Consider the following 22,913-nt stretch of genomic DNA (forward strand, 5'->3'; position numbering starts at 1 on the left):
GTGCATTCTTTGAGGTTCCTCCTGAAGAGTCCTTGGACTCACTTTTTCAGACTGCTCAGGTGTTTTGCTAACCTAAAATTCAGCTGAGGTAAAGGGCCTGGCGTTAGCAGTAAATATTCAGGCCACTCATCTACATTTGAATTCCAGACAAGACGTATTCTTTCAATGTGAATTTCAACTCGATATTTAAGACACATTTTTACTTAAAAAATTCTTTATTGCTTATCTGAAAATCAAATGTAACTGGGCATCTTCCAATATATCTGGCATAAAGTGGGCTTAGAAATTATTTATTAAATCAAGAAGTCAGACATTCAGCTCCTTAAAAAAAAAAAACTAACATCATTCATTTAAAGTGTGCAATTCAGTGACTTTTAGTGATTAACAGATGAGTGTAATCATCTCTCAAATCAATTTTTGTCACCTCTAAAAGAAACTCAGTATCTAGTGACAGTCAATTTCTCTCCCTCCCTAACCATTGCTCAATGCTAGCTAGTCCTTGGCAACAACTAATGGACTTTTTCTTTTTTTAATGATTTTTTTTTTTTTAACTTGAAAGTTGGAGCTACAGAGAGGGGAGAGAGAGGGAGAAATTTTCCATCTGCTGGTTCACTCCCCAAATGACCATAACTGCCAGAGCTGATCTAGTCCAAAGCTGGGAAGCAGGAGCTTATTCTGGGTCTCCCACATAGGTGCAGAATCCCAAGCTTTTGTGCCATCCTCTGCTACTTTCCCTGACGATAAGCAGGGACCCGGATAGAGAAGTGGAGCAGCCGGGACTAGAACTAGCAGCCATAAGGGATGCCAGCGTCATAGGCAGAAGATTAGCTAGATACACCACTGTGCCAGCCCCTGGACTTTGCCTTCACTTAAAAAAATATCTTAAATTTACTTGACACACAAAGGAAGGAAACATACCTGCTTGTCCACGGCTCAAATGCAAGCCAGAGTTAGAGTGGACAATTTTCCAGGTGCCAGGCTGGGAAGAACCAAAGCACTTAAACCATCACCTGCCGCTTCTCAAGGTCAGCACTGACAAGGAGCAGAAATCAGGAGCCAGCCAGGAATCAAACCCTGGCACGCCAATGTAAGACCCTGGTTTCCCAACAACTCCACTGCTAAGCCAAACGCTCCACCCACTGCATGTACTCAGCAGGCAGAGCCACTCAGCAGGCTGCCACTGAAGCGGGGATCCTGGAACTCTGTGCAGCGGCTTATTTCACTTAGTCTAATATTTCCAGGATTTAAACACATTATACCGTCTGTCCGTACTTCATTTTTATGATCAAATAATATTCCTTTATACTCGCAGAGTCTACAACCAATTTATTCATTTATGTATTGATGAACATTTGTATGGTTTCCATATTAGGAATTATAGAAATTATAGTAATAGGGGACAATTTTTTTTAAGTGTTTTAGTGATAAATCTTCACTTCTCTTGACTGCATAGATAGAAGTGGCCATATGGTAACTATGTTTAATATTCTGAGAAACTGCCAATTGTTTCCCAACGCACTCGCACCACTGAACTTTTTTTAAAGACCCTTTAGGTATAGCCAGCGATCCCGGGAGCCGGCCTCCTCCGAAGACTCCGCCTTCATGCTCTATAATCCCTCCTTTCCCCTCCGGACAAGGGGCGACAGGGCCAAAATATCAGACCCAGCGCACTGTGGGAAACGTAGTTAGGCCTCTTGCCTGGTCCCGCCTTCTCAGCGCGTGCAGGCCCAAGGAAAACAGACGCCCCTTGCTGGGGACCTGTGGACATTGTAGTTTTCTTTCTAATCAACCAAGCGGAGATTATGTCCTAGAAAACTACCATCCCCAGAATTCCGCAGGGCTACGGCAGCCGCAGGGCCAGTCCGCGTGCAGCCCCCCCCGCCCACCCTCCGGTCTGGGCCGCACTCCAGGGCGTCTGTAAACACACCCAGAGACTGTCATGGAGGGGGAGGAGGAGGCGGCGGCGGCGAGGGGAGGCGTTCTGGGCCGCCTCCAGGGTCCGCTCTGCCATTCCTGATCTGGTCCCTCGTCCCCGTGACTGTGGCATCAGGGAAGCGAACTGTTTAGGCGAGAGGAAGAGGCAGTCAGAACCATATCCCCTTCTTCCCCGGGGCGGGGGCCGGGCAGAGCCGGCTGAGCCGGGGGAGGGCCGGGGGAGGGCGCGCCTGGCCGGGCCGGCCTGTCTGCCGAGATGGATGACAGCAAGGTAAGTCTGTGGTTTGCACGCGCAGCTGCCGCCGCCGCCGCCTGCTTGTCGCTAAGTGCTAGTCTCGCCGCCGAGCCTCAGCTCAGCAGTCCGTGCCAACAGCCGAGAAACACCTGTCTTAGACATCCTGCGCCTCTCCAGTTGCTGCCCGATGGTCCCCACCTGGAAATTCAGGAACACGGGGGCTGCGTTTTTACTGGACGGGCCAGATGCGTCACTCCCAAATGTGTCACTCCCGGGGCAGACCTGTTTGTCAGCTTTTTCCAGGGAGTGAAGCCGTTAGTCTCTGACTACCCCCTCTTCCCCCCGAGATAAGTCAAGAAACTACTGTGCTTGCCAGCTGCCCCTCTTCTCCTTTCCTTGCCTGTCTCCAGTTGGGAGCCCTTCACCAGCCCAGCTCCCCTTTTCTTCTCTCAGGCTCCCATACTCAATGGCCCATTCATATCATCGGTTCACTCCCCCATCTGAGCTCTTTTCCCGTGGTTGGTTGAAACACTGCTAAGCTCCTGTTGCTCTCTGGCCAGTTTGGAATCTAAACTCCTTAAGGCTTCTCTAAGTAGTGAATTCCTTCTTATTAATCTAGATTAATATGGCCTGTCACCGTCCCGCTTTTCCTTATCCAAATCCCTTTATGTTACATGGTGTTCATGGTTGGTGAATTCTTACCCTTTAGCTAGAACCAGCCTGTCCTTTTATGTCCCTGCATTAGTGATGTGTTATTTCATGGAAAGGGACCGTCGGGATTTCCCTTAGGTATGTTTTAGGGTGCTTAGAAAATGGACTCTTTTATTGTGAGGAGTCAACGCTTGTAAAATTGGCCAGTTTTGCACGTAAAAGCAGCCCTTCCCTATATTCGCCTGAGTCTGATTTCCCACAGTCTGGCAATGCCCATCAGGAGAGATTCTTCCTTCGAGTGGGTGCCCTTCCTTTCTCCCCTGAGCCAGCGACACTGAGCTGCTGCCCGGATTTTGTTTCACACATGCTCAGGGAGACCCGCAAGGTGGCCGGCATCCCTGGGCTGCCTGTTGGCTCCTATGCTATCTCCCCTTCCTTCATCTGTGGGAGGGACAGGCCAGTGCAGTCCTCGGGTACTGGGACCCAGGGGCAGGAGGACATGGCTTGCCCCCAGTAGGAAGTGGCATTTCCAAGACATCAGGGAGAAGTTCTGGAAGCTTTCCACCAAAATTAGAAAATAATTTTCCATGGAAGCTTTTGCCAGCTTGATTTGCTCGGTGTTAATTTTGAAATGAAATCCTGAATACTCTATCCATTGTTTCCCGGAAAATGATGTTATTGCTGTTTACTGATGCTGAAAGAACATACTGTTCTTGAATTATTCTCAGTTGGAGACTCACAGTATGGCCTGTGTTATTTTCCAAACCTTTGAAACAGTTCACAGCTTGCTCAAAGTCCTCAGCATTCTCAAATAAACCTGAGAAATCCATAGGATTTGGGGTTACCTCTAAGATAGTATAGAGATTATTTCTAAAACTATGAAATTGTAGTGGAGGAGGGAGGGATGTAAAACTCACTGTTTTGCCTAAAAAAGTGAAGGTAAAATTTGAGGGTAGATCACCCATAACTTAGCTCCTATAGCATGCACAGGTAAGTAAGACAAATGTAATGCTCATTCTTGATTAACGTGTTGTTTTTATGAGAGTATTTTCAAAACTGGAAGGCTTTTTAGGTTTTAGTGATTACCAAAAAGAAAGTTCATTTCAAATGCCGCTGGATGGAAAGTGCCTTTCACTTTGAATGTGTGTTGTAGGTGTGAGTGAGTCATATTTAAATAGCTTGAACAGCAAGACTGGGCTGTTCCTTCAGCAGTTGGGCAGTGTGAGACAGCCATTAAGTAAGGCGTTGCCAGGTCTCAGCCCTGCCCCTCCCTGTGCCCTAGTTGTCGTGTTTCTCCTTGTGTATACAGACACATGCACACACCGGACACCGTGTCCTCACGTGTGTGAATCCCCGGAGTCTGTTTCCATTGCTCAGGGAAGGGGTGGGGTTTGGAAGTATGGTGGCCAGTAAGAGCATAAAGGGTAACAGCCGGTGTGAGGCCAGGGCAACAGGAAGGGGACAAAAGTGGACTGGAGCTGCGCTTACGAAGAGGAAGTGTTTGAATGCACAGGTCAGGAAATGCGATGGTGATGGAAGCGCACCTTTTGTACAGAGGTTGGATTCCGAGTTGTTTTACCAGTGCCAAGAGCTCTGCACACCGTGCAGTCTCCTACAGGTCGGAAAGCTTGGACCCCGTGCCCCTTCCCAAGCAGCTGGTGATGTGCCTAATAGAGCATAAAGTACTAGTTGGTGGTGACTGACTCAAATCCAAGTTGAACGATGTTAAGGATATTGTCCTGGTACACCTGGGTTTTATTAATCTGTGTACTTGAGTCAAGCAGGGAAGCAGAGCATACACGCAGGAGCAGATAGGACAAATAAATGAAGAGACAGACTTGGGTCCCTCAAGGTGGAGGCCTGAGAACGCCTGCAGTAGCAAGTGTAAGTACTGACGGAACAGATATCCTACACTAGTTGGGAAGGAAAACATTTTGACTAAGTGGTTGAACCTTTCTTTCTGAGCTTCCATTTTCTTAGTTGTTGAAGGAGGCTGATCCCTTTTTTGCAGTCTTTGGTGAGGATTAGAGAGAATGCATGTAAATCTAGCACAGTGTCTAACCCATTGTCACCATTCCTCAGCGTTGGCTGTTGTGTGACGTTTCGGCCACATCTACCCCTGTGTTATACCCACACCCCAGGTGGGGCCAGGGACAGTGGGGTGGGACATGAATTCAGCTTCATGCTGTGTGAGGAAAGGCATCTTCCCCCCTGCAGGTTGCCTGCCACTGCTTATTTTTCTGAAGGCGTCTTCTCCTTGGCCTGCTACATCCCACCACAAGGAAAGCAGAAATGTGCTGTTCTCAGAGGCCGGCCTAAGAATTTGGGGCCGGGAAGTTTTCAAAGTCTGGAAGACTTCTGCCAGGTCGGAATGCTTGAGGGTGGAGCCTGAGGATTTCAGCTTTGATAGGTTATCCAATGGAATGCCTTGAAAACTTAAAGAGTTTGCAAACCAAGCCCATAGGTGTTAAGGAGCCACCGCAGGATTTTAAACCATAGATGACAATATCAGAGTTGCATTTTTGAAGATGCTGATGGCTGTATGGAAAATGGACACAGGTAAAGATGTAGGGATTGGGACAAGACTCAAGGCAGGGGGTGCAACTGTGCAAGAATATGAATTTTGGCATATGACCTGAATCTAACTCTCATTCCCACCCTTTCAAACTGTAATGTTTTTGAATGGATTATTTCACTTCTTCAGAATTTAATTATATGGATTGAGTGTGTTACTTAGGAGTATATCAAGTTATTGTGGGAATTTAAAAAATTGTGTGTACGTGTGTGTGAGAGAGAGAGCTCTTAGCAGAAGAACCTAGTACATAATGAATTCTTCATAAATGCTAGTCTTTATGATTCTTCACAGGCTTGGATAGGTTGTTAGGAAGACAGTCCAGGATGAAAGGCCTTCTTAGAGACTCTTACAATGTAGGCTGTAGTTGATACGGAGTGCATAAAGTTCCTCAGTCGTAAAGATGGTGGCAAGAAGAGAGGGGTAAATAGATATGGTCATAGGTCTCCATAACCCAAGCTGGACAGGAGGCCAGTGGTGTCGGAGACCCCGAAGAAAGGGCTGTTCTTTGAGAGTGGAGAGATATTAGTCACTAATATGAGATGCTACCAAGAAGGGTCATATAAAATAAACAGTGGCAAGATACCTGGTGGACTTGCAAAAGAGAAGATTCTCTGTGAATCTGGAGTGATGGGGGCAGAAGCCAGAATGTACCAGCTGAATGAGAGACAGAGTGGGGAATAAGTAAGGACAGTGGCGAGTTCAGACTGCCTTGCTGAGTTGTCTGCGCTAGGTCCAGGCTTTGCTAAGCTGTGCAGTAGTATACCTTGAGGAAGTTGTAGCCAGCTCTGTCTTTAAGAAATCCTAGCTGTTGCGGGGAGGAGAGGCAAAAGTGAACCCGGAGTTTAGATGCCTGCTTCATCTCCTTTCTCTGCCTAGACAGACGGGCAGAAAGGTTAGCATCCTGCCGATGTGATTAGACTTTCTCGCTCCCACTTTTGGAAGATCTGGTAAATAAGAGGAAAAGCCAACGCCACCGCTTCGAGGGAAGCTATGGGAGCCTTAACACCAAGTAAAAATGTCCCCACTTGTTTTGTTTTGTCTCTTTAAAGTGGTCTAGAGCAGTGGGGAGGCAACCTACTCTTTTCTGTAATCAAAACAAGATAGTTTCTTTATGTTTTTTTTTTTTAAAGATGCAACAAACCCTCAGCTGTTGCCAGTTTAAGGCTTCCTGTGGTCACAGTAATTCTCTCAGGCTTGTCGCCTGGTGACCTTGATGAATGACCTGAAGAAATTGAGCCCTAAAGTTTAGGCAGGTAACTGCGAGGGGGTGGAAAAATAGTAAGTGTTCTTCATGGAGTTTCCAGATTTTACAGTCCTTCTAAAGCAACAATTTTCTTTTCTTTTCTTTTTTTTTTTTTTTACAACTTTTATAAGTTGTTGATGGTAGTGACATGAATTTAAATCAACTTCAAAATGTTGATATTTTTCATTTATCTAATTATAAGTTTTTCAGAAAATATTTATTTGTTTGAAAAGCAGAGTGATAAGAGAAAGGGAGAGAGCTATAGCGTGTGTTTGTGTCCATGCACTGGTTCCCTCCATAAACGCCTGCCACCGCTGGGCCTGGGCCAGCCACCCTGTCTCCCCCATGCGGGGCAGGAACCTAAGGATTCATGCTCTTTCCCCTGCCTCCCCAGGTACCCCTAATCACAAGGGAGGGACCAAGCTCAGCTGGCAATCCCATATGGTCCACTGGTATCCCAAGCGATGGCTTTACCCACAGAACCAGATGCCTGTCCCACTTATCAATCTTTTAATAAAGTCCTGGCTTTGTGCTGGATATTTTGAGTGGAGCAAAATAAAAAAAAAAAGGTACAAAATATTGCTTCTGTGCTTGAAGAGTCACTGCTTGGGGAAGAGAAAAAGTAAACATGCAAGGTGTTGAGAAAACAATTTAGCAACATCACTTCATTATGATGTTAGCTACAGATATTCCAGAAATTTGGAAAATGAAGGACCAAAGAGTGGTTGTCAGCAAGAGCTTTAGAGAAAGAAGGTTAAAGGTGATCCTAACAAAACATCATGCCCAACCTAGAGATTAAATCTTGTTTTCCTCTATGAGTTTTGTAGTTGTAGCTCTTCACTTAGGCCTCTGTTTTATTTATTTTTTTTAGACTTATTTATTTTTATTGGAAAGGCAGATATACAGAGAGGAGGAGAGACAGAGAGGAAAATCTTCCATCTGATGGTTCACTCTCCAAATAGCCACAACAGTCAGAGCTGAGCCAATCCAAAACCTGGAGCCAGGAACCTCCTCCAGGTCTCCCACATGGGTGCAGGGTCCCCAAGGCTTTGGGCCATCCTTGACTGCTTTCCCAGGCCACAAGCAGGGAGCTGGATGGGAAGTAGAGATGCTGGGATTAGAACGGCACCCAAAACGGGATCCTGGCATTCAAGGCGAGGACCTTAGCTACTATGCTACTGTGCTGGGCCCTCTCTTTTTTTTTTTTTTTTTTTTTTTTTTTACTTTATCTTTGTATATGGCATGGGATAGCAGTACAACTTCTGTATGTGGATATCCTGAAGTCCCACCATTTTCTCTGAGAATATATTTTCTTCTCTGCGTGTGACACTGACATCCCATATTGGAACACCAAATCTTGTTTGATTGCTTTTTTTTTTTTTTTTTAAAGATCTTTATTTGAAAGAGTTGTAGAGAAGGGCAAAGTAGGGAGGGAGGCAGGGGTAAATAGATCTTCTGTTGGCTGGTTCACTGCCCAAATGGCTGCAATGACTAGTGCCAGCCAAGAACCCAGAGTGCTTCCAAGTTCCCCACGTTTGATGCAGTGGCCCAAGCACTTGAGCCATACTCTGCTGCGTCCTCAAGTGCATTAACGAGGAGCGGGATTGGAAGTGGAACAGCAAGGTCTTAAACCAGCATGCCTCACAGGCAGTGGCTTAATCTGATTTGCCACAACACTATCCCCAAGTTCAGTAAACCTTAATTTTAAAAGTTTGGTAGAATTCACCTATGAAGTCAGGTGAATCTGAGATTTTCTTTGTGACAAGTATTTTACTATTTTTTTTACATATTTATTTAAAGTGTGTGGATGCTTGTGAAGAGTTAGAGGGAGAGAACATGAGTCAAAGTATTAAGAGTGTGTGATTATGAGAGAAAGTAAGAGAGGGAGAGAGCATGAATGAAAGACAATTGCCGTCCTCTGGTGTACCCCCTAATGCCTGCAGCAGCTGGGCCTGGGCTAGGCTCAATTCAGGTCTTCTGCCTGGGTGGCCAGGGACATGCCACATGGAGCCAGTGCCACTTCCCCAGGGCACACATTAGCAGGAAGCCAGGATTTGCAACAGTCAGTACTTGAACCCGATTCTTGGTATTGGTATGGATGTCTTAACCCCCTGGTCAAATTCTTTTCCCCAGCCTCTAGTATCTATAGGCCTATTCAGATTTTTCTATTTCTTATGAAGTCTCTTTTTGCTACTTTGTGTGTTTCTGGAAATCTAGCCCTTTCATTAGGTTCTAGCTTGTTGGTGTGAAGTTTTTCATAGAATTATTTCTATAAGGTTGGTAGCCCTGTCTTCTTTTAGCCCTGATTATAGCATTTCTAAATCTTTTCTTTCTCTTGTGGGCAGGGTGGAGAGAGATCTTTGAGCCTGGCTTAGGGTCCCAGTATCCCCAACTCACAAATGTGAGAAAAAAAAAAAAAGTGGTGGGAAAAAGAGGTGAAACAGCCAGTGGCTGAACAGGTGCATTGTTTTAAAGCCTGGTATTTGAATTTTCATTTGGCTCTGTGTCAACAGAATTAAAATTAGAACAGAGGAAAAAAAGTAAATGTTGGGTTATTTTCAGATTTTTTTCAGTCAATTGGTACATGAAAATCAGTACTTTCATTTAGTCATATTAAAAATGCTTCATGGAAGAAACATGAGTGAGCACAATGTGGTTATCATTAAGTCTGAAAATTTTATGAATTGGTAGGAATGCTTTTATGGCTCAGCAATACTTAAGGAATTTTGTAGAATTGATTTCAATTTCAGCTTCTGGTTCTTGGGTTCCTAATTAGCTTCTCCTCTCTATTCCTTAATCTTTATTGGCTTATGAAATATATAAATTTCATTGTTGAACAGCTGGTATACTAGGTAGTAACCTTTTCCTTATGAAGTGTTTGCATACATAGTATTATACTTGAGATTTGCAATCATTCGTCATGTACTGGAGTCTCTTGAAAACTTATCAGACTCTCTGGTGCCAAAGGCAGAAAGTTCAGCCTATCCCTGGGCAGTATGCTGGAGAAGTGGCAGTTACACAGATTTCAATGTCATGTTACAGGGGAGGACATTAAACACAAGAGCCCTAGAGTCATTTACTGTACCTTTCGGGTTAAAAAAAAAAAGAATAAAATATTTCCAAGTTAAATATTTTACTGCCATGTAAATGAAACAAAGGGTTATAACTTCTGCTTGATTTTTATGACTGTGTGCTAGGTTTGTTTTCAAAAATCAAAGAAATCCCTTAAGTACAAAGTGTCCTCTTGCTGGCTTCCTCTACCACTAATTAAAAACAGCATATATATAAAAGGGATGGGATTATAGTGTTGTATGATTGATGACTCATTTTATTAATAGAAAATATGTGTCATTATCCATTTATTACACTATTGACAGGAGTTTTTCTATAACATTGTTTTAAAAAAAATATTGCTTTTTTAATTTTGAATTTTATGGTATAGTTCCATAGGGTCTGGGATTCACCCTATCTAAAATCTCAACCCCCAACTGATTTTCCTCATATTATTATAATAGTATAGTCCTTCATAAGCAGTCATAAGTCCAGCAGTCTTTTATTTAAGTGTTTCCTGACATTGCTGGTACAATGTCAGACAGTCAGCATCCCACTGTGTAGATAATGTCCAATAGTTTCATTGGGAGTCCATCTTTGATTTGGAAGTAGGGATGCCTGTTGCATTGTATCTTCACCTCTGGATATGGTAGTCTCTATTACTCTATCACTGTACATTCCAATGAGAAGCCACAAAACAAAGTCAACAACAGGTATGAAGTTAAAACAAAAACAAAAAGGAGAAAAAAAAATACAGCACCATGGAGTCAGAAAAGCGTACCACTGAATAACCAACACGTGGGTGAGGAAAAGAAAACACAAAGGCCTCTTGAGTAAAATGATGCCACCATGTGACCCATGAGCCAGCGATGAATTCAACAAGAGAAAGTATTTGGGAAAAAAATGAAAATGGAATCAAAAACATCAAAACACATGGGATGTAGCAAAAAACAGTAAGGAAAGGTTTATTTAGAGTTTGCATGATGGTTTCCTTATATTAGAAAGAATATATGATATAGTATTTCTGAAAAAACATTGAACATTTAGTTTTTTCAGAAAAACTAAAGCAATAGCAAATATTAGAGCACTTCAGGAAGTTGATTTAAAAATTAAAACATGAATGTATTGTGGTACAAAATGTTGTTTGAAATCTCTGTAGATGTTTTCATAATACACATTCTCCATGAACTTTTTGAAGACTCCCTGTCTACCTATTTTAATGCTGGGTGATCTTAAAAATATTTTATTAAAATTGTGCAGTTGATGAGATATAAGCATAATTTAACATTAAAACGTTAGTAATGTTTGGAACCGTGCAATTTCTGGTTAAATATTTGATTTTGAAAATTTTCCTGGGCTTCATATTGTTATTGGAATAAGCTCACGATGATCAGAGTGAAAACTGAAATTTACTTGGAGTGATACTGAAATAATTGGCATTTGGCGGTAGTGAAAAGGAATTACTCCTCCCACCCCCGAGCCTTGGAGTGATGTGTTTAATCCCTAGCCACCCTGTAAAGTGCTAGCCATGCTGTTGAGCTCCCGTAATGTGGCATGGGTTTGGTAAATGCAGCTGGTTGACTTTGAAGTTTTGTTTATTTGTCCTATTACACTTAGTAACAGTCTGATCTGTCGAAACTTTATTAGGGAACTTGGCCTTGCTGCTCTAGAATTTCCATAGTGAGTTGATATAACTAAATGAATCTGGGCCCTTAAGTCTCATCACCTAGGAAGGTTTCTGCATCGTCCCAATGATTTGCCAGTGTCTGGGTTTTGTATCTTCTCTTTTAGAATTGCCTTTAAAGTTCCGGCCTTATTTCTGTCAATACAATGGAGATGTTACATTTTTATTGTCTGATGGTAAGAAAGAGCAAGACATCATTTAGAACCTTCTCAGATAGTTACAGTGATAATAGCATTGTCTGGGAATTTGCAGAATAATGTATAGCTCTAAAGGAATGAGATAGATTGTGTTATATGGCCTGTAAAAACTGGATCTATGCCTGCATCCCATATAGAAGCACCTGTTTGAGTCTCTGTTGCTCCATTTCCACTCTAGCTTCCTGCTAATATGCCCGGGAGGCAGCAGATGCTAGCCCCTGCTGCCCACATAAGACACTCCAGTGGAGTTCCTGGCTCCAGTCTTCAGCCTGACCCAGCCCTGACTGTCATTGCATTTAAGAAGTAAACCAACAAACAAAAAGCATTTGCTCTCATTCTCTTTCTCTCTCTCTTCCTGTCTTTCAAATAAATAAATAGATAAATCTTAAAACAAGAAAAAACAAACAAAAAACAGGTTCCACAAAAGCTTTGAATAGAGAGATTCTTGGAATATGTACCCCCTTTCAAAATGACTGCTTAAAAGAATGTTTATTGGATAAGTTCAAGTCTGGGTGTTTAAAAATGCATTTTTACGTGTTTCTTACCTCTTGTATAAGAATTTGGGAAGGTTTCAAAGCTAAACAATGAAGATTAGATTGTTTTGCCAGTAACCTAGTAATTGTGCCTGGGCAGGTGAGTGAGTAATAGGGATGGTGAGAGGATGTTTTATGACACCAGTTGGAGCAAGTAATCTGCCAAGACAGTAAAGGGTAGAATTATAGGCTTCTCAAGTTAGAAGAGAATTATCCTAAAGATTGCAGGAACTTCCTGTGTCTTTTTGTTTTTTTTTTTGGCTCAACGAAGTTGAAGAGGGGATTTATAGTAAGATGCCTTTGGATATACACATACTAGCAAATATACATGAGTATAGATATACATATATTTTATATTTTTCTAATTGTATACATTGAAAAATCATGAAAACATAAATAAGAGAAAAGCTCTTTATAATCACACCTATCATTACAAGTCCCCATTGGCCTTAGTAACTTCCTTTTCTCTAGGTGTTGTTTTATAATCTTGATGTCATAATGAATTTATGATTTGGGGTACTTTCAACTGTAATTATTTTCTCAAGGAAGCAAAAATTCTTTCTCAAAAAATAGTTACTAGTGATCCTCTAGTTTTTATTGCCCATCTCCATATGATTTACAAAGCTTACTGCTGAGCTATTTAAACTTTATTATTGAAGAAATAAAAAGTGAACTTGTTTCTTCTCCATTCAAGGTGTGGGAAGAATTAAGAAGAAAATGAGGTAGAGAATCTTAACAGACATTTGATAGGGTCATGCTTTCTTAGTTCCATGATCTTCACTTAATTACAACTTGTCAATGTTTTCTTGGATAATATGAAACCGTGGTTGTCTGTATAGGAAAGCAGCTAAGAGAAAGATGATGTGTTCTCTCTTGCTGAAGGTGGTTGGAGGCAAAGTAAAGAAGCCCGGTAAGCGTGGTCGGAAGCCTGCCAAAATCGACTTGAAAGCAAAACTTGAGAGGAGCCGGCAGAGCGCGAGAGAATGCCGGGCCAGGAAGAAGCTGAGATACCAGTATTTGGAAGAGTTGGTATCCAGTCGAGAAAGAGCCATATGTGCCCTCAGAGAGGAACTGGAAATGGTAAAGTCGCTCTTAATTCAGCAGTTGAAGAAACACATTTAGACACGCAGATGCCAGTTCCTGCCTATCCGGTTAGCAAACAGTACAACATGAACCTGTTGGTAGGATGGACACAGACCTGATGGGAGCGGGCTGCGGGGCATTCTCACTAAGGGATTAGGAAAGGGAAATGGGAGATACCGCAGATGTGTAAGAGCAAGGAGCTGCGTGCATGTTACTTTTGTATCTTGGACTGCTTTATAACCAGGAAAAATCACAGTGCGCACGCTTCCTAGTGGAAACACGTTCATGTTATACTACTAAGTAGAAAAAAAGCAATATAACAGTATCTCACTATGCATAAGATAGTATTTGTATGGAATTTACTTATTTTACATGTTTTCTCCATTCATTGATTTATTCAGAGTTTGGCTAGTGGCTCTAGAAATGAAAAGACAATGAACAGAATTGAAATCCTCCGTTCCTGTGGCTGAGGGAGGAAGTTACAAGAGACAAGTTACTCCCATGAACACTACAAAACTAGCCTTATAACAAGAAGGGTTTTTAGAAAGCAAGAAATGAGGTTAGGACACAAAGCGAAGAACATGAATGATGTGTATGTGGTCCAGATAGGCGCTGTTAGGTAGTTTGTGTTTTTCTTTTTTTTTTAAGATTTAATTCATTTTTTATTGGAAGACAGATATACAGAGCGAAGGAGAGACAGAGAGGAAGATCTTCCATCTGATGGTTCACTCCCCAAGTGGTCATTGTGGCCACAGAGCTGATCTGGAGCCAGGAGCCTCCTCCAGGTCTCCCATGCAGATGCAGAGTTCCAAGGCTTTGGGCCTTTCCCTGCTGCTTTCCCAGGCCACAAGCAGGGAGCTGGATGGGAAGTGGGACAGCGAGGACATAAACCAGTGCCCATATGGGATCCTGGCAGATGCAAGGTGAGGATTTAGCTGCTAGGCTATTGCACTGGGCCCTGTGTTTTTCTTAATATGTTTAATATGATCTGTGTTGTAAATTGTGATTTTCTGTAGTGTGTAAGCCACCCCGGGGGCAGAACCTTTGATCTGCTTCATCTTCGAGAGGCACAGGTGTGCTTCACTTTGAAGTGCACTGCAAAGCGTACAGTAAACCAGGATCTTCACAGAGTTCATGGCATGTGTTATGGGAAAAAATTCAAGTCTTCCACACAAGTTTTCATTATTTTTTAAGTCCATTTTTGGATGAACTTTAATAAATCTTCTTTTAATTTTTTTTTTTTGCTAAATTCTTTTAAAAATTATTTATTTGAAAGCTGATAGAGGCAAAAGACAGGGATCTCCCTTTTGTTAGTTGACTCCCCAAAGACCTACGACAGCCAGGAAGGCTGGGCGGAAGCAGCCAGGAGCCAGCAACTCAGTGCGAGTCTCCCACGTGAGCAGCAGGGAGCCAGCTGCTGCTGCTGCTTTTTTTAAAGGATTTATTTTTATTAGACAGGCATATATACAGAAAGGAAGATCTTCTGTCTGATGATTCACTCCCCAAATAACAACAATGGCTGGAACTTAGCCGATTTGAAGCCAGGAGCCAGGAACTTCTTCCAGGTCTCCCACACAGGTGCAGGGTCCCAAGGCGTTGGGCTGTCCTCCACTGCTTTCCCAGGCTACAAGCAGGGAGCTGGATGGGAAGTGGAGCTGCCGGTATTAGAACTGGTGCTCACATGGGATCCCGGCGTGTTCAAGGTGAGGACTTTAGCTGCTAGGCCACTGCACTGGGCCCAGGAGCCTCCCCTGCCGCCTCCCCAAAGTAGAGTTGGGAGCTGAATCCGGACTCTGAGGTGGAATATAATCGGACATCAGCCGAGCATATTAACTGCTATGCCAAGTGCCTGCCCCTTCTGGGAACTCCCTGAACTACCCTCATACACTCTGGTCATTAATAGGTGTTTACTGAATGTTTACAAAAGAGAGAAAGGCAACTACTAAAATTTGTTTCTTTGGGGAGTGGAAATCATCCTGACAATTGTAAAAACAAGAGATGCGTGTTTAATGGCGCACCGCAGAGAGCTCTTCTAGCAGATAGGCTTTCCGAGGGCGCAGTGATGGCAAGGTTCAGCAGCGTCTCCCCACCCTGTCCTGAGACAGCAGCCAGCCTGGCCTCACACACGGCAGACACACGGCAGGCACTGCAGAGCGGGCAGCGGCGAGGCGGGGGCTGCCAGCAGCCAGCCTGGCCTCACACATGGCAGGTGCAGCCTGGCCTCCCACCGCGCTAGTTCTTCCGGCTGGGATTTCTGCTGATGGCTGCTGACCAGACAGGATGTTGACCAGTAACACTGTACTTTGTCATTTCAGTACAAGCAGTGGTGCATGGCAATGGACCAAGGAAAAATCCCTTCTGAAATCAAGGCCCTCCTCACTGGAGAAGAGCAGAGCAAATCTCAGCAGAACTCGGGCCGGCACAGCAAGGCTGGGAAGGCGGAGGCCAACAGCGGGACCTGTGAGTACTGGGGCAGGGCTGGATGCATTATAACCTGACCCTTAGTGTGATTTACAGCTTGAAAATACTTTCATTCGCATTTATCTTAAATATATTTCTTCTGTTGTTACATTGCGGAGTCATGCTGCTTATTTTTTTTAAACGATTTATTTATTTTTATTGGAAAGGCGGATATACAGAGAGGAGGAGAGAGAGAGGAAGATCCTCCTCCGGTGGTTCACTCCCCAAATGACCGCAACGGCTGGAGCCGAGCCAAGCCAATCCGAAGCCAGGAGCCAGGAGTTCCTCTTGGTTTCCCACGCACATGCAGGGTCCCCAAGGCCTTGGGCCGTCCTTGACTGCTTTTCTGGGCCACAAGCAGGATGGGAAACAGGGCCGCCTGGATTAGAACCAGCACCCATATGGGATCCTAGCGCATGCAAGGCAAGGACCTTAATACTACGCTATTGCGCCAGGCCCATGCTGCTTATTTTTTAACGAAATAGCAGAGGACCCAGGTGAGGTGACGAGCGTCACAGAAGCAGGCATGACAGGGCCTGCCCTCACCCAGACGAGTCCTCTCTGGTGCAGTAGCTGAGAGCCAAAGGTGATACATTTTGGGGGGGGGGGGTAAAATTCCCATAACATAAAATTAACCATTTTAAAGGAACAATTCAGAAGTGTTTAGTCCATTCACAGTGTTGTGCAACTATATCTAGTGACGAAATAATGACTCTCCCCACAAAATTCCTGAACCCAACTAGGCATTTCCCATCGTCTCTCCCAGAGCCCACGAGCACCATGACTGCCTCTGGCGCTGAGGATCTGTCCCGGACGTTTCATGGAAATGGGACCATGTGGTGTCTGACTTCCTGGCTTCACATGTTCTCAAGATTCATTCCTTTTTGTTGCCAGATAGTATTCTCACGTGTACGTGTGCTGCCTTGGCTTATCCACTTGCTTTGTGAACAGGACTGCTATAAGCTTGCTGTACAAGTGTTTGTGTTCCTGTTTTCAATTTTTTTAAAATATTTTTTTATTTTACTTGAAAGTCAGAATTATAGAGAAAGAGAGGGAGAAACAGAGAGAAATTTTTTATCTGCTGACTCACTCCCCAATGGCTGTAATGGCCAGAGTTTGGCCAATCTGAAGCCAGGAGCTTCCTTTGGGTCTCCCACATGGGCACAGGGCCACGCAGACTGAGGCACCCCCACTGCCTTGCCAGGCCTAGAGAAGGAGCTGCATCTGGAAGTGGAGCAGCTGGGACTGGGAGCAGCGCCCATTTGGAATGCCGGAGCCGCAGGGGAAGGGTTCACATCTGCATCACTGTGCCAGCCTCTCCTGTTTTCAACACTTTTGAGAATATACCTGGCAGTCAAATTACCAAGTTGATAATTACGTGTTTAACTTTTTTGAGGAACTCTCAAACAGGTTTTCCTTTTTTCCTTTGGATTTATTATTTGAAATGCAGAATTACAAGGGAAGAGAGAGAGACAGATGTCTTCTATCTGCTGATGCACTTGCCCCAAGGGCACAGTGACCAAAGCTGACCTGGTCTGAAGCCAGGATCCAGCAGCTTCTTCCTGGTCTCTCGCAGGGGTCAGAGGCCCAAATCTTAGGCCGTCCTTCGTTGGATTCAAAGTGGAGCAGCCAGAACTCAAACTGGCACCAATATGGGATGCCAGCACTGCTCATGACTTTACTTGGTCTGCCATGGCACTGCCCCCCCCAACTGGTTTTCATGACAAATGACATGTCTTTTATCCCCATCAGCGATGGACAGCTGTCACAGTGTCTCCACATCTGCCCGACATATATTTTGTTTCCATTTTCAAAAACCATAGCCATCCTACTGAGAATGACATAGTATCTCATGATTTTGATGTGCACTTCCTTCATGATAAAAATGCTCAGCATTGGGCCTGGCGCCGTGGCCTAGTGGCTAAAGTCCTCGCCTAGAACACCAGGATCCCATATGGGCGCCGGTTCTAATCCCAGCATCTCTACTTCCCATCCAGCTCCCTGCTTGTGGCCTGGGAAAGCAGTCAAGGACGGCCCAAAGCCTTGGGGACCCTGCACCCATGTGGGAGACCTGGAGGAGGTTCCTGGCTCCTGGTTTTGGATTGGCTCAACTCTGACTGTTGTGGCTATTTGGAGAGTGAACCATCAGATGGAAGATCTTCCTCTCTGTCTCTTCTCCTCTCTGTATATCTGCCTTTCCAATAAAAATAAATAAATCTTTTAAAAATAATAATGTTCAGCATCACACCACATGCTTGTTTTCTTGGCCATCTGTTTCTTTGGAGAAATGTGTAAGTTTCCTGGCTCGTGCTGCAGTTGCGTTTCCATTTTCTGTTTTAAGAGTCCTTTTATTTATTCTGGATATGAAGGCTTCATCAGACACGTGATTGGCAGGCATTTTTAGCCTTTTCATTTTCTTGATAGTGTCTTTTGAGACACAAAAGATATTATCTTTTTTTTTCCCCTTTGGTTGCGTATGCTCTTGGTATCAGCACTACATCCACACAAATCCAGTATAAAATTATCTCCTTTATTTTCTCTAAAATATGAATTACGTTTAGTTCTTTTCTAAGTTGTTCATTATTCACCTTGATGCAGGTTTTCCATGTGTTATGTGTGACTGTCCATTTGTCTCAGGACCTTCTGTTGAAGAAACTGGAGATTTTAGAATAAAGTTGACATATGTTTATTTCTTCATTATTGTGATCAATTACTCTTGGAGCAGTTAAAATAATTATAAGGAATTGTTATAAATTTTTAACTTCCAAAAATGAAATGGAAGGAATTGGGGGTTGCTTGATAATCTTTTTTAGCTGAGGCAACATTTAACCTTATTTTAAGTTAAATTAATGAAAAAAGCCAAATCATCTTTTGGTTTTCTTTCAGTCTATATATTTTTTTAAACACACTGTAAACTCTACACAAAATGAAACATCTAACAAACAAAAAGAACACATTGACAACAATTACCAAACCCATTGGCCTAGGAAATATTCTTATATTGGCGAATTTTGGTTTATTTTTCAGGGTGAAGATCATCAAACAGTGAGATTGAAGCCAGCGTTCTGATTCCTATGGAGGAAGAATGGATAAGATTGTACTTCTTGGCTGTTTACTACCTGCCGCTCAGCAGTCATCTCTGTAAATCAGCAGTTGCCACCAAAATGTGTGATCGCAGTTCTCAACGATCTTGCTTCAACTTGTAACACTTAGAAAATGTACATTCACATGTGTTCTGGTTGGGATTGCCACCCATATTTAACATTTAATAATGCTTGAAGCCACAGTTGAGAAAAATGGGTGAAGATTGTATTTTTGCACCTTAACTCCATATTGCTCTATGGGTTATTTATACTCTTTCCATGTCATTGTATGTGTGTATGTGTTTTGGTGTCAGCATCTTTCATGTTTTTGATTACCCTACAAAGAGAAACCCAATAGGCTGGTTACTAAATTCTCAGCCTTTATGGACCTAATCTTGTTTCTTTCTATCTACCTGAGTAACATTTGTTTTCTGCATGAACCTTGATTTCTCCTGTGAGCCATTCCAGCATAAGCTGTGAATATATATTAACAGAGACATTTCTATTTTTATAATCCACAATGATATGCCTGTTTTAAATAATGCACATGTTATAGCCCATCAGGAAAATCCTTAAGACAGCCACTGTGTTAAACCTTTTTGCTGTCTCTTCAAACTATATTTATAAAGTATTTGTTAGGGCCAAATCCATACTTGGAGATGAACTAGTCAGAATTCTATTTTTAACTAAGAAGTAACCTTTCAGGCATTTCAGCAGCATACGTTTTCTTGGCACACTATAGCACATGTGCAGACGTGTGTTTCTGTTGTCTATCTGTGCACGTGGAGAGGACTAGCATGAATGTCCACACAAGTTTCTTGTGTATTCAACTGAATTAGACTTTTTTTCTGAAGAAAATAGGATGAAACTAGCTGCTGAGACTGAGTTTCTGCCTTGCAATCTGGAACAAAACAAGGGACAAATTGCAGGTGGATGTAACGGTGATAGCCATGACCAGAACACTGAATATCTTCCTTTTCAAACATGTTCTGAGCCAGGAACACACACACTAGGGCCGGGGCCTGGCTCAGCCCTGGCTGTGTATCCTCTGGAGTGACACTCCGGGGCCAGAGTGGCACATGGTCCCACAGCTGCTGGGCCTGGCAGGACGTGTGGAAGGGCAGAGGAGCTATTTCCAGTCCCACCACAGTTAAACCCTGCTTACTGTGGTCCTGACTAGCAAAGTGGAGTGAAGGTAAAGAATCAGGCTGGCTCTCTGATACACTCGGATTGGCCCAGGGATCTTGATTTCCTTAAGGAGACATGTTAGCTCTGCCTTTGTGTTTCTCATCAGGACTTGGGTTCTCTGTCGCTGCTAAATTATAATGGTTTTCACTCTGATGAAACAAGTATTTGGTTTCCAAACAAGATAAGTTTGATTATAATCTGGCAGTTTCAGAGGAAACCTCTTAGCCTAGACTGTCTGCAGAGGTAGTAGATGAGATGGCCAAACACTTCCTCCCCTCTCTATGGCCATGCATTTGACTAAAGGCCCTCCCTTGACCACAGTTCCTAAAGAGCTCTTCTTAGGCTGCAAACTCAGATCACTAGGCTAGCCAAGTGTGACTACTGATATACCACTAGCCCAGTTTGTTGGGTCTCTGTGTTGTGGAAGATTGGGGGTTTAAGAGTATTTAATGTCTTTTTAGGATCAAAAGTACAGATGAGGGATTGTTGAAGTTCAGGCATTCAGATTGTAATGGGTGTAGTTTTACCATCTGGTCTACTCAATTGTACATTTTTCTGCAAAACAACCCAAAACTTATTTTATGTTGCTTTGTTGAGTAACTTTCAGGTTTCCCAAAAGAGTTGTTTCAAAGCAAACATTCCAAAATGAATGTGGCTCTTCAATGGAATGCCTCATTGTGCTTGAAGAATTTCTTCTCTGATTGTAATTCTAAATTACAGCACCACTTAAGCGTCTTCCCCTCGCCCCGATATCTTTACAAGAGCAGAGGTTTTATCCTCAGGTAGAGGATATGTAATTTTGGGTGAAACTAAATTACTGTTCATTTGCATTTGTTCCTCAACCTAACTCTTTAGTATTTTGGAGCATATCAAACCAAGAGAAAGTTCCTTGGTCTTTAAAAAAGGAAGGCTTTGATTGCTTTGGGTTATTGTGCTATCTACATGCTTTTCCACTTGGAAGCATATTAATAAATGTCACTGATGAAAGCAGCTGGAACATATCCTTCCCATTCTGGTTGGAAATCCTGCCGCTTACCTGTGATGACACCAATGTTGCTGGGCGAGAACAGCGGGTCAGAAAGAACGGGTGAGTGCAGGAGAAGCTGCTGCTCTCCTCACTCCAAGTCACCAGAACACTGTGTTCTCTGCCTGGCTTCCCCGAAGATAGCTAAGGGAGAGATGTGTTTGTGTCCAAGCGTGTTGTCACTGTTTTAGAATCAACCTGACCTTAAATTAGAGCAGGTGAATATGGAATACATTTGACTATTCAAGTTTTAAGATATAATTGAAGTTCTTAAGAAATGTTTCTATTTTGTCAAATCTTTCATTATATCTAAAGCAAACTATCTTATTGTAGCAAATTCATATCACTGTTTATCAGCTAATTGAGATTATTTATCAGCATCACCATTTAGCAATTTGTAAACCTACAGGTTTAATTAAACTAGATTATGTTTAGTTAAAGACAAATAAAAATTTAAAACATAAATGCTGAGCTATGTTGCAAACAAAGCCTAAATGCTACATTTCACAAAAACTCAGTTGTATATTATGTTTTGTTTTTAAAAAGAGGATGTTTATTAAACCAAATGGTATTTGGGGGCATTGAAGGAAGTTTTTGTTCTCTGAAGAGTATTGCATTATTATATTTTTATGGAAAATAAAGTATCTTCACCAGAGACAAATCAGATTGTCTGTTTTCTAAAACTGAAGTATATCTGCAATAACAGAGCAGTGAACACGGCAGATGTATGCAGAAGACGTGGCTGGGGTATACATTCCTTGTCACCTTGAGTTACATCATCTCCTGGCCTGTTTCTCCATTTGTATAAAATAGAGAGGATAATGGGAGCGTCATTCTCAGGCTAAGTAGAAGCTATGAGAAATGGCTTGTAAAAGACCATATTGCATTTAAATATTCACATTATGCCCGTGTTTGACTGTCATTGGGACTTAAATCATTAATATATATCTAATGAGATGGAATCTAAATATACACTGTTCTTGGCATCACATTTCTCAACTCTTTCCAGCTGTATCATTATGTGTGTCCTTGGAATAAGATAGTTGGAGGGCCTTTTTAGCAGTAATAGACTTGTATTAATTAGGCTAATCTTAAGAACTAATATTCCAACTGGCAATGTCATCCTATAATTATCTGCATAAAGCAGATTTTCAGGCTGCCAGGTAACTTGGCTCTCCTTTCCCTTACTCCATCCATTTTACTTAACTCTAAGTGGCATGAGCAAGAGCCAGGACGCACACGTAAGGTGCTGCTGATTGTGAACTGCACAGAGGCCCCAGTTAACGAGGCGAATGGGTCTGCAGTCTAGTTCAGATTCCCCTCAACACAACATGTGTAGAGGAAGTGGCACCTGCCACCTGCACACCAAGCCATATGTGGCTTCCTTCTGCCCAGATTAGGCAGCTTTTAATAATTTGCCCCAAGTGGATGTCTTCCTCAGTTCCTATGCCCACAGAGTACCTCTTATAAAAACATGGCAAGACTGTGTTGCAGCTGGGTTTTTCTGGCTCCCCAAAAGACAGCTAGTGGAATATATCTCTGCTTTCTTTGTATCCTACGACATGAGGTTAGTAGTTTTTAACAGGCAATGGTGGGAGTATTTATACCATAACAATCAGTAAATGCTACAAATCATGGATTTCTTCTGCACAGACAGACAGTTTCCAGCACACTGCAGAACAAGTCCCAGTGTGTGCTAGCAGGGCCCTGAACAGATCATGCGTATTAGGCAAAGCATAGAACTATGGGACAGATGGGACTATAGGCAGTTCTGAGATATGTATACCAATTCAGATTGGTTCACAAGACATGATCTTTGTGATACAGATGGTAACAGAGAAAGACTTTGACTCTTGAAATGAGCAGGAAGTAACTCGGATTTCTTAAGTCAAGCCTTGGGGTCAAAATTGGCACAATTAATTCACTTACTGTATTGTGAAACACTGTCCCAAATACTCCTCGCCGGGAGTG

At 42.8% G+C, this 22,913-nt stretch overlaps 1 protein-coding gene across 2 annotated transcripts; it reads left to right on the forward strand.

Annotated features, from left to right (window-relative positions):
- The first annotated feature begins 1,897 nt into the window (after positions 1 to 1,897).
- On the forward strand, positions 1,898 to 21,190 carry CREBL2 (cAMP responsive element binding protein like 2). 2 transcript variants are annotated; one of them, XM_040967049.1, is made up of 4 exons: positions 1,898 to 2,206; positions 12,987 to 13,184; positions 15,503 to 15,647; positions 18,675 to 21,190. In XM_040967049.1, exons 1-4 carry the CDS (start codon positions 2,192 to 2,194, stop codon positions 18,677 to 18,679), a joined length of 363 nt encoding a protein of 120 aa, XP_040822983.1. In that variant the 5' UTR covers positions 1,898 to 2,191; the 3' UTR covers positions 18,680 to 21,190. The 2 variants fall into 2 exon arrangements, with proteins under 2 accessions (XP_040822983.1, XP_040822976.1); XM_040967042.1 differs by lacking the exon at positions 1,898 to 2,206 and having other exon boundaries at positions 12,822 to 13,184.
- The last annotated feature ends 1,723 nt before the right edge of the window (positions 21,191 to 22,913 follow it).

This window comes from Ochotona curzoniae, unplaced genomic scaffold (genome assembly GCF_017591425.1).
Source record: "Ochotona curzoniae isolate NIBS_2020 unplaced genomic scaffold, NIBS_Ocur_1.0 contig_1482, whole genome shotgun sequence".
In the NCBI taxonomy this organism is placed as follows: Eukaryota; Metazoa; Chordata; class Mammalia; order Lagomorpha; family Ochotonidae; genus Ochotona; species Ochotona curzoniae.

Bases quoted from the DNA above. Each gene is read 5' to 3' on its own strand.
- CREBL2 (XM_040967042.1), top strand. From the start codon at position 12,963: ATGATGTGTTCTCTCTTGCTGAAGGTGGTTGGAGGCAAAGTAAAGAAG. The intron at 13,185-15,502 runs GTAAAGTCGCTC...TTGTCATTTCAG, and splicing joins TCAGAGAGGAACTGGAAATG to TACAAGCAGTGGTGCATGGC.